Source organism: Aplidium turbinatum, chromosome 6 (genome assembly GCF_918807975.1).
Source record: "Aplidium turbinatum chromosome 6, kaAplTurb1.1, whole genome shotgun sequence".
In the NCBI taxonomy this organism is placed as follows: domain Eukaryota; kingdom Metazoa; phylum Chordata; class Ascidiacea; order Aplousobranchia; family Polyclinidae; genus Aplidium; species Aplidium turbinatum.
The window spans coordinates 29302667-29315364 of NC_137477.1; the positions used below are offsets into that span (position 1 = coordinate 29302667).

Here is a 12698-nt window from a genome sequence, read left to right on the forward strand (position 1 = left end):
TCATTATTCAGGAAGAGCAGGGTGGAGCTGGTGGCATGCTGCAGATTTTATTCGCCTTCACAGCCGTTGGGCTTGATTGACTTCATCCGCTTGTTCCGTCGTTGGGAACTTATAGTAGGTACCTACCGTACTTTACAACATACATTTTGTCTGGTATTTAGATTTTGAGCAACCTGGTATAAATCACACTTCTCTGAGTAGTTACTCTAGCCAATACAACTCCAGTGGTTATTAAGGCACGGAAACTCTCTCACCACGTGAAGAGTAGTTCGATGAAAGGGATCTCAGTATACTATATGAAAAACATTTTGTTTGTTACGTCATAAACAAAATACAGAGTACTTTCCAATGCTGTATATTTGTAGCTCCGTATTAAATGTTGTAGCTAAATAGTTTTTTTTTAACTTTTGTACAAGTTAAAAGCAGTTTTCTTTCTTTGAAAGATAATTACATTGAAGAAAGAAAATGGCAATAATTTTATAAGAATAGCTAAGCCCTGTCTTAAACGACAGTGAGTAGGCCTAGTCATTGCACTATTAAAACTATAGCTAGCAAGATTTATACAGACAATTCACCCAAAGAAATATGGCAGAAGTATTTAATGTCCGTTTAATTGTAGATTCGTATGTTTATGAATCAACACCTGTACCAAAAGGGAATGGAACAAATACTTCAATACCTATTGCTTTCATTGAAGATCACTCCGAAGAACCACCTTATCATCTCATTTTCATCTTTCTGAGTTGCTGGGTGGGAGGTAAGAAGATAACTTTGTTTTAATGTTGCGATATTAAATTTGGTTTCGATCAAGGTCGTCTTGGCGTTTTGTCGCTTTTACTTTTCTAGGCCTTTGCTGTGTCATGGTTCGTATGCTACTATTTTTGTTATGATGGCCACATAAAAGTAAAACTAACTAGCCTACACTCCACAAAATTAAGTATTTTTGTAATATATTTATTAAAGTCAACACGAACATGTTTGAGATTGTTTATTCTGTAGGTTATTTTTTGAACATCAATGTCTAAAACGTAGCACATGATGGTAGAATGTTTGGTTTCTTTTTCATCATTTTATTTTCGCTGACAAACAATTACCGGTAAAGATGGTAGAGTATATAAGGTACTTTTTCCATCAGTTAACAGGAAAATGAAACTCAGCACTCCGAGGAGAAAATAAACACATTATCTACCAGTTTGGTTATTGAATCTTGTAGACTGTAGTTATTCTGAATGGTGGCATTGTCCAGAAAGTTTTCAGTAAAATGGCCTTCTTTTTTCACCGACAAAGATATTATTAATATCATTGGCGGCTCGTGATCATTTGTGATGGAGGGGCTGCAGTATTGATTCGATCTGTTTATTGGCCGACGATGATTTTATTAGAGTTTTAAAATACATGCGAGAGATATTGGTGAACTATTAGGCTACGTACCCTGTAGCTTAGCCAAAAACCTCTCATTAACATAGGCTTTGTTTACAGTGATGCAGCCAAGTGTCAACTAGCAAGCTATATTCTTAATAAAACCTTTTATAAAATAATTCTATGTAGGCTTGAGGCTAGTTACTATTCATTGCTGTATGATTTCACTGCCAACTCAACTACCCATTGACTTGACTTGACTTGACATAAACTTCTCTATTGTTCAATCACAAGCAATACATACGTGTTTCTCAGTGCGATTTACACGAAGGGATGGTCGACTTGCAGCCCTTCAACTTTAAAACTTCAGTGCATTGCCAGGCAATGCGTTGCTTTGTTCAACTTGGGTCACTACGATATAGCCCAGTGGTTCCCAACCTTTTTGTTGTCACGGACCCCTTTAGACAAATTATTAATTCTGCGGACCCCTACCTAAATTTTGCCTGAAACTCAATTAACATACCATTGACTATTGTAATAATTATGCTACTCAACTACTGTACTGTGTTCCGATGTTCGATGTAACATCGCGAATCTGGGGTGGTAAAAGGATAGACCCTCGGCCCCAGAAGCTCAGACGACGACGACGACGACTGTACTGTGTCATATTGCATTGCCGCTATTGACTCATGAGGCAAATATCAGGTTAAACAGTTGCTCAAATAAGAAAATCAATGAGCTGTTCAAGAAATGTCAGCAGTAGTTGAATATTAAGGTGACCCAAAGTGCCATGCCGAAACTTTTTTAACGTATAAGCAAATTTAATGAGGGAAATGAAAGTAAAAAGATCGCTTTTTGTTGTTTTTTTTCTTCCAAAATTCATCAAGGTAATCACAGACTCCCAAACGCTTTCTCATGGACCCCCAAGGGGTCCGCGGACCCCAGGTTGCGAACCACTCATATAACCTTTAAAGCAAACGTCATGCAGCCCATGTTTTCATGGAAACAACGCCCTTTCGAATAGTAAAAGAAGGAAAACATAGTCAGAGCAGGCTAAGCCAATTAGCCTAATTAATTTAGATAGAATAGCCTACGTAAACAGCTTTCTTCCAAAAAAACATATGGGAGGGCTGCAACCTTTGCAGTTTTTGTGGGCGGCCACTGGTTAATTGTGTAGATAACAAATAACATTCAGCTAAATACTGTCGACAGATTTATTTAACCAATAGAATAAAAGCCAGTTGAACTTTTAAGTTAATACAAAACGGTTTTCAAATGCACTGGTATAAATTTAATGCAGTATAGGCTAGGTTATGTTAAAAGTGACAGGCCTACGCTGAATGAGATTAAAGTTTCGTTTGCTCCAAATCTGAAGAATATTTCTTTGTGTGTTGCTCTAATGATTAATCTAATTGTTCTTATTTTTAGCTATGCTTCGCATTTTGTTGAGAATATGGGCGAATTTTGTAAGTGATTGGAAATGGGGGAGTCTTATAAAACTTCCTTACACCGTTTTTCTACTGCTGGTCGGAATAATTATTGCAGTCGTAGGACACACCTATCCTCACGTAAGAATACTTGTTGGCTAGTTTTCACCAAACGGCAATACACTATTTAGCCTCGCTTTGAATTCAAAATTCAGCCTACATCAGGTTATTGAAATTGGAGTTCCGGTGTCAGTAACCTAGGGCATGAGAGCCAGAATCGGCCGTCCAAGAAAAATCATCTTTCCTACTGCTCTACAATTAATCATTATATCCATATGACAAACTTAAAGAGTTGATTGGTAGAACCATGGCCACCTGGATATGCGGCCTGATTTGTCACATTTTGCAGATTTTGATTACAGCTACTGCTAGTGCTTGACTGATATTTTTTGAGATGTTTTTACTTTTTGCGATTTCCTAATGACATAAAACTTTTTTGTTGCCTTGGTAAAGCAGTAGCAAATGAGAAAAAGTAAGTTGAAAAACGCTAAATCAGACTGTTATTGAAAATTAACAGTCTGACTAAAATCTTCGAAATCAAATTTTCTTTGTTTTTTAACCCTTACGAGGTTGGGCTCCCTGGAGTCTTGCTCAGTTTGGGGGGGGGCTGTCGATTCTTCTTATGCTTTAGGAGTGATATCTCTGTTATTTTTTAAGGTACGGCTTCAAACTTTGGGATTCACTTTGTAAAATTATTCACGCTGAGCATATCCGAAAATTAAACCTATGTGAATTTTAGAACTGCTCATAGACGTTGAAATGTTGAGGTGACTTATGACTTTTGGATTATTTTGCGATTAAAGCAATTGTAGCGTGAGTTTACACATTATTTTTTGGTAGAGTAATGAAGAACATGCATTGCCATGTTGTGATTAAATTTTTTTACATAATCTCAATTTGAATCTATATTTTTCATGCAAAATAATAACTTTTCCCACGCTCAAAATAAAGATCGCTTCTTGACTAAAAGAACAATGCTTCATCAATTACATGCAGTAATGAGATTTCTGAACGCGTGTCACACCAATTTGGATTATGATCTTGTGACCTCGGTTCCAAGAACAGCAACTCCTACGCTTTATTAACAAATGTAGACCGGCTGAAGAAGCAGGGTGGCGTTTATCAAATACTATTATGTAATCCACGAAACGAATGGAAGATCATGCAACAAAAAAAGCGGTTTAAATGCAATGTATTGTAGTTGCAACAGCGTCTCTCAATGTAAGTTCAATGTGAACTCGGCTACATACAAGGCTAGAACTAGGAGTAAGATTACCCGATAAAGTCGATGATGCTTTACATAAACAGAAGTCAGAAAGAAATTCAAAATAAAACAGTTACGGTTCATTAATTAACAGAACGTCACAACGCTTTTCATCAAAAGGAAAATCTGTAATGCCTCGGGTCATTTTCTTGTGGATTCAATAAGCTCTCTAAGATTCATATGCCACACACTAAAATCCAAACAATATTTAGATTTATTCAAAGTAGTATTTATTATGCGTCAAATCATTGTGAACCTGGAGAAATACTTTACAAAGAATTAGCTGCCTTTTTTTTTGCCTAATGGGCGTTTATGCGATAAAAATGTCAGTTTGGCAGCAAAATATTGATAAGTATTTTGATTTGGTTACAGCAATACCGGACTGCAGCAATTGGCACAAGGCTCTTGCAGCAACGTTTTTCAACTTGATTCAATGGTAAAGCAACCTGTGTTCTGTCAGGTTATGTACACACAAATTCAGAAATATTTAAGAATATGCAATGAGGCACATTGAAATTACAAGTGGCTGCACATTTACAGTTCGATAATACGAGAAATTGGATACAACGCTAATACAATCATTTCGACGTGGATTCAACATTGCAAGACGATGTAAACATGCGCGGGTTTGCAATTAGATTACTTCTCTTCTGTCCTTGTTTGTATAAAAGTCATAAAATCAGTCGTTGTATCCGTGCTAAAATTCAGCTATGCTCAAACCGCATTATATTGATATTTTCTAAATAGAAAATGGATTTATAAAATATGAATACAATACTGTTTCAGCATATAAAAATGCTGAATTTTACATCGAGTATTACGATTAGTTTTATGACCCACTTTTTATACAAAAAAGGATAGATGATTTTGATAAGCAATCTAATTGCAAAACCGCACATGTTTACAAGTATTCAACGTCTTGATATGTTGAATCAACGTAAAAATAGCTATCTGTCTAATAAAAGGAAGAAAGGAAAATCTCTCATTGAGCTCCGCGTTTTATTTAGGCTGTGGTTGAAGCCAAAGTTTATAAAACCGCAATCACTCAAATAGTTTATTCTGCGCAAAAGCAAACTTGACATACTCGTATGGAATGTGCAGGGAATAAAGGCTTTTCACAGCATTGACATTGGCCACGGTTTTTTGGTAGTTTATTTTTTGTGGCTTTGGCACCTTCTCAATAAGCAAACGCAGTAGTTGTCCACCGTGGGGACTTCGCTTTGCACGTGAATGAACCAACCCATCCTTTGGTCGATGATATCGGTACCACCCTTTGTGAAGTCGTAAAGCTTATACAAGCCTGGCTTCTTTTTGCCGTCATCCTTGGTAATCCCCAATAGAGGTTGCATGGTCGTCAACATCAACACATTCCGCATGCCAGAATTCTTCGTTTTTACTACATAAGAATGTAGGCTGAGATCAGCCTCACTCGTCTGCCAATAAATTTCGTACGAAGATTTCTCCCTACCACTCACTTGCTTCACTTCCAGGGGTATTCCTCTACGTATAGCGTTGAGGGTTCCAGCTGACGTTATACCCCTGTCAAGCAACCACTGCGCGAGTGGTATGGAGGTGTAAAAGCGGTCATACAAAATATTCCGACCTTGAAGGTCACCGTGTTGTTCCAGGCTCATCACCATTCCTTTTACCAGTTCTTCTGTTACACGAACGTAAAAATTAAATGGCTCTTCCTTCGGTTTACCTGAATAGACCGATGCCGCAAATTGTATGGGAATCTGCTGGCATTTACCGACTTGAACAGAAGGCCATATTTCGCAGGCTTGTTTGGATTATATTGCTTGAAGGCAATTTGTGTCCTCATGGGGTATAGCGTTTTGTCCAACGACAAGTAGTCACCTGGAATGACATGTTTGCCGCAGTTTTCGTTGAACATTTCGAAAACGACTCGAAATGCGGCCAACCGGTCATTCTTCCAACGTTGCGGCCTAGTATTTTGGTCGTCGAACGAAATGTTCGAAAATAAAAATTTAAAGCGGTTCTTGCTCATTGTTGCACTAAACACGGGATGTCCTTGCAGTTGATTGAACAATACACCCGTGGAATGACCAGCCTGTCCTAAAAGCCCCCAAAAATACTCCAATTCAACAAAGGCCAGCATCTCCTCGTTGTTGGTTGGGCCAAAATAGCAGTACCTGCTGTCATCTAAAATTCTCTCTGGCAATTGAGAAATGAGTGTGGCAATTTTTCTATTTGTTTCTTGAACAATAATGTTCAAAATGTTTAAAGAAAAAAATAGTTCCCATGCTTGCCGAGGGGTCTTGGCTTCTTTGGCTTCTCCTCTAACACCAATCGGGCCAGATATAATGTTAGCCCGGCCCCTTCTCCCATTGTGCACCGGTCTCGCATTAGACCAAGTAATGCTGACGCCGCCCTCTTGTCTGTTCTTTGGCTTTTCTACAAAAGTTGTATAAGACTTCAGTGTGTCAGGAAAACTCAACAGCATCGTAGTTGTTCATGTCGAGATAGGAATCTATGCTGTTCACCAGTCTTTTCGATGTTATAATACGTCCTGATGGCGCAAACTCCGGTTGAACATCGCCCATGGAAGGTAACTGGTCGTCAATCTCGATCGGAATCGCTGTTGCGGAAGTTGACGGAGAAGAATCCGCTTCTTCATCTGAATCGGAGTGCCATAAATCCTCCAAATCATCCGCCTGGCTTTTGTCGTCAGAATCCAGTAAAACATGTTGCAATATTTCTTCAGCACTGAATCCTTGCCTTGCCATGTTTTATTTAAAAGTGAAAAGGACGTAATTTTATTAATAATGGCGTTGAAATACTAAAGAAAATGTATAATGAAACAAATTGTTAGTCCCATAGAAACTAGTTAGAAAAAAACTGTTACACAGAATTATAAAAATCGAGAATAAATCAAAACTTTGCAATATAATAAATTGTCAGACCGTTGTTAAAAATTGTGAAGTGCACTTTACATATTTACTGATGATATTTAATGATATTTACATATTTACTGATGATATTTACATTTACATATTTACTGAAACTATATGAATGCGATGGTTATCTATGGTGATTCAGATTAGCTTTTTGAGCAATGCTTCACGTTTATGATAAACTACACGTAGAAGGGAAATCCAACAGGCGTTTGCACAATATCGTCGTTTAGCGACGTAGATTCGACGAAAGCGGCGTAATAATTAGTAGGCCTACCTGGTATCAATATTGGCTGTTTCTGCAATGTTGCGTTATGACCATGAACGCCACGTGGCTTGAAAAACAACATTATAACGCTGAATGAAACCATGTGCATGAAACTGATAATCTATCTAATAAAATTATCTCTGATGTAAATTCAACGATTGGGCAATGGTATGTCTCAACAAAATTACCAAATATTCCATCATTTTGACGGCTAGAATGCATTGTTGAACCTAAACCGAAAAATATAGATGCGCTGTTCATTCATAATTTTTGATATTTGTTTATATGTTTAGTGAAAATAAGCTGTCATTCTTGTTATTATATTGAAAACGAAAAGAGCAGTTTGCAAAACGTCTATATTACCATGAATGCGGTTTCATCTATTTCGATTGTCCCTTGCTGTAGGCCTACTCAGGCAAGTTGTAATTATCACAATCTAACTTTTCCAAACTGTGAGCACTATATCTCGATGCGCATTTGTGTATTGTGAGAAAATTTTGATGGTGTCCAAAAATCAAATACTATTTACAAAATAACTCGGTCTCTTACAATATCCTCATATGTCACATCAACAAATACTTTCCTGACTTACCAATAGGCCTAACTAAGGTAATAAAGAAACATTCTACTAACGGACAGTTCAGTGATAACAAAAATCCAAAAGTTTGATATTTCTTGCAAATGCAAACAATATAAGTTTTTCATAAAAAGATGAAGTTCAATAGCATTACAAGAATTCCATCACCATAATTCAAAAAGAACCTTTCCATTACTTGGGTTGACCCTTGCGATTACCCCGCATATGGGTTATGTTATGTACCACTATAGTTCACCGTACTGCCGATTGCCTAAAGCATGAAAAAAGTTGCATCTGTCTGCGGTTATAAGTTATATTTTTTTCTAAATTCAACTAAAACAGCTATTCGCATTATGAAACAGTTGGATAAGTGCCATAAATCAAACTATAGAATAAGTTTGTATCTCTATAAAAACGCCTGCCTGCAAAATGATACCATGTTCATAAAAATTACTAGATGTACATAACGCAATATACTTTATGATATTATATTTTCTGATTATACATTTCCAGTCCTTGTCACAGACTGCATAATGCTTACTCATTCACTTTCAATGTAACTGAAAGTAGTTGTTAGATAAAACCTATATATCACACGCGCTATCAAGTAAAAGCGTTCTATTTTACATTGATTGGATTGGCTCAATATGAGATGGCTACTTCTAAACTACACTTATGAAGGCAGAGTCTGCAACTACTTGAATTTTTGCAGGTGTTACCTACAATAAATAATGCGATTAATCGAATACAATTCTCACACAACTCGTGAATATGTCTAGTCAATCAGCGCTGACATAATGCTGGATGATGCATTATTGTTTATTGAATAATTTAGTAAATATGCGTAACTTCATTTGTTTGTTATTGTGAGACGAAACTAGGAAGAATGGAAATAGAAATGGATAAAATAAAGGTATTTTTATTCAATGTAAACGCGCTGCCGCGTGTCATTATCTAACTAAAATATCTCTCGCCGCTAGCCTATGTCGATTCATCGTTTTCTGACGTCACGTCCATTCGATAATAAACGATTTCTTTCATGCATTCTCAGTTCAGTTTGGCAGTTACCCGCCTTTCCGTCGATTCAACGTTGCAAGACGTCGCATAAGTTCATATCTTTAGTTTGGTAAACGGAGATAAGATTTCATTGTGACATTGCTATGCAAACTTATATTTCACATGAGACAACTTGACAAGTAAATACACAAGTTTTCACAATTTATGACGAGTTACAGTATAGCACATGGAAATGTTACGCTACAATTGCTTTGCGAGGTACTGCATCGCGGTTTAGTTTATCAGTGACAGTGAACCTGGTACAAGAAGCCTCGAATATATTGATTCAACTAAGCTGCATCACGTATAAACGTGGTGGAACGATCGTCCTTTTCACAAAAGCGTGATGTTCTGGTTTATCCTACACAAATGAGAAGCGTATTGCATTTCAAATCTTTACATGTCGACTTGGAAATAAATGTTTACAAGTATATGTGAGAAGCTTTGGGAACATCGACGCCTTTTCTGCTTTTGATAGTGTGTCGGACAAAAGGAAAGATTTGAAACCAAAATCATAATATGTTACAAAGCAGCTTCTATAGTAGGCAATAACGTTGTAGCCTATGCTTTGTTTGATTGAAAGGACATAATTGTCTGCGAAAAACTATTCTCGCTCTAGATCAGGGGTTCTTAACCTTTTTTCCCTTATTACCCATTTCTGTCCAGATCAAAGTCCCATTACCCAAAATCTAATTTTATCTATTTTACCATATTAAAAATATAAAACAGCGTTGTTCAGCAAAAACAACATTTAATGTAAAGAACGGCATCAATAGTTTCAGTGAGACATTTGCGCTTTTTTTGTGTACAATCGATGCAATATTGGGTTTGATTTTGGATACTGCACAAAGCAAATCTGACTTCTGATCTAACAGCTTGTTTCGAAATTTGACTTCAAAGCAACAACACTTGAAAATGCTGATTCACAGAGATAAGTGGAAGGAAACATAGTCAACGGTTTCGCACAACTTTTGGATATGCTTTCCCCATCATTCCCCAGAATTTTCCCAAGCTTTCATCTTCAAAAGAATATAGCTCGCTCGTCTCAACACTACCTCTAAATGTACACTATTTACACTGTATAAACTACTTCAAACAACTGCTAACAGCAACGCAGCCATCAAGTTTGCTCATAAAACAACTGTAAATGAACACAAAAATGAAATACATAAAACCGGCAACAAAAATGATGCGAAAAATAAATCACTATGACGAAACAATTCTAAAAATCATAAAATATCACTGTGCTTGTTTGGTTGTTTTGAACGGACTCAAAACATCAAAAAAAAGTTTAAGTGATAAAGCAACTTTACCACTTACAACTGTGACATTGTTTGTTACACCTAAAATTCTAAATATTCTGGTTCAGCTGATTACCCACCTGCTATCCTGAAATTACCCACATGTGGGTAATTACCCATAGGTTAAGAACCACTGCTCTAGATGCATTGGCACCAAGTCTTATGTTTAATTTTACGCAATTTCAACCGCAAGCGACGGTAACTCATCGTATCAAAGTTGAAGCTTTTCTTGTATCGACGTCGCTTATAAGCCGTGGTGAGAACAAAAGGTCCACGCATACTGTCAATTTCCTTCACGCTGTGAAGCAGTTAGGATTAACGAGACATGGGCCAAATTAATTACTTTCATCCAGCTGGTGGGAAAATTTTGAACAATAGAATATGAAATATTTCAGAGGATGTGCTGAGAAATGCCTTATATCTCTCAATTTATAACCTTTATTCGCTCAAAATTTCATCTCAATAGAGGTGAATGAAAGTTAGGAAAAGTCAAGAAATCTCATAGTCGCAGCCTCAGTGGTTTTAGAGATACAACTGTTGATGCAAAAAAGTTGAATTGACAGCCCCCCCCCAACCTTCAAACAGTTAACATGTGAGGATGTTAAAACCTATTGCGTCATCTGGGGAAAAGAATAAAGAAAGCGTAAAAATTTAATTTTTAGAAAAATTTATTTAAACATTCGCCCAAAATTAGAAAAACCTGGAAATTTCTGCAAAATGTGACAAATCAGGCCGTATCTTTAGGTGGCCATGGTAGAACAAAACTTGAAATTCGTTTTTGAAAATTTGTTCTTGAAAATTCTTGAAACTTGAAATATGTTCATTTTGAGTTTTACAATTTTTCCAAGTTTTAATTACTTTTTCTTGAAATGCGTATTGACTTTTGTGCACTCGACCAGAAACAAGCCAATTGAAGAAATATGCTTTCACTCAGTGCTGTATTCGAGGGTATACGGCGGTATACGCAGTATACTTTCTGCTTTTTCGAGCAACTATAGTATACCCTCTGGATTTCCAAAAATAAAAAAAATTGTACCTCTCGTCCAATTTTGATGTTGATAATAATTCAAGTTATGGTAGAATAAAGATTATTATTTTGAAAGTTGTGTATTATTTATCATGTTGGCAAATCTGACAGTAGCCTACACCCTGTGCTTTTGTTTACGAATACAGCGCTGCTTTCACTGTTTGATATAATTCATCTTATCCAATGAGCCATTATATTACTTGCTAAAATGTTACATGTTTTTTAGGAAGTGCAACCATATCTGTTGTCAAATATAGATCCTGAATTGTTTCTTCATATTTTTCTTCCTGTTGTCATTTTCGAGTCAGCTTACGTCATCGACATCCACGTGTTCTGGAGGTAATCACGTTGCTTTATGCAAATTCTTTCCCAATTATGGCCTACATTCTTGATGTAGCCTATGATGAAGTTGGAAAAAAAAACTTTGTAACTAAAAGCTTTTCAAGGTTTAGCCGATGGCCACTCTGTAACTTAAGTAGTTTTTACATAATTACTTAAACAGGCAGTTTTGTGTTTAAAATAAGTAGGCCTAGGCTAGTAGCTTGACTTGCTGCCGGCTGGTTGAATAGTAGGACATTAGTTACTAATAAGAAGTTTGGATTATGCAAGAGCAGCAAATCTTTTCATTACAAAAGATAAATAGGATTTCAACAAAAACAAAAACAAGTAATCGATAGCAATAAAGTAAACAAGATCAGTCTAAATTAGCATGAATGCGATAGTGGAGCGATAACCAAGCACTTTACCAAGAAAAATGTGTGTGGTAAACTAACATACAATTTTGGTAAAGAGGTGACTTTCTTCAACCATAAACAGATGAAACCAAGCAACCACACGGCATTTAACATAATATATTAAATAATATATTGAAAAGGGCTAACATGTGTATGTAGTTTCAGGCCCGGTGCTAGGAACCGCGGGGCCCAATTAGAAATGTGATGACGGGGCCCCTACTCTTCATAGCAAAATTTATGGGTGTTTATATATCATAAAATACATACCAGTACATACAAACTACAAAGATAGACATTTATTACTTGCTATAAAACAAATTAAAGGTAATGTGGATGTTTATTTACGATATGTTGTTTTACTTTTAATAGCAAAAAAGGAAAATTAGGCAATTAACCTTTAGTTTTTCAGAAAAAAACTTTTCTTGCCTTTTTATTAGCAAAGTCATTCAAAATAACTTCAAAGTCAATGGCTTTAGCAATCTCGCATTCTATAGAAAGCATTGACAAACTGTTAAGTCTTTCTTGCGCGATTGTAGATCTCAAGTACGTTTTAATTAGTTTCAGTTTTGAAAAGCTTCTTTCCCCTGATGCAACAGTTATTGGCATCGTCAAATAAATCCTCAATGCAATGAAAACATTAGGAAATGTTGTAAATCTATTGTTTTCTATCAAGTGTTCAAAGAGGGCACACGGCTTAATTCTGGGTTGAA

General features: G+C 36.4%; 1 protein-coding gene across 1 annotated transcript in view; it reads left to right on the top strand.

The window, feature by feature from the left end:
- Positions 1–390: 390 nt before the first annotated feature.
- Positions 391–12698, top strand: part of LOC145771673 (sperm-specific sodium:proton exchanger-like) — a 58917-nt gene continuing 46609 nt past the window's right edge. Inside the window, exons 1-3 of the mRNA XM_082583405.1 lie at positions 391–757; positions 2788–2927; positions 11481–11593. Coding sequence (XP_082439531.1) covers positions 586–757; positions 2788–2927; positions 11481–11593 — 425 coding nt within the window. The 5' untranslated portion in view covers positions 391–585. The remainder of the gene's footprint in view (positions 758–2787; positions 2928–11480; positions 11594–12698) is intronic.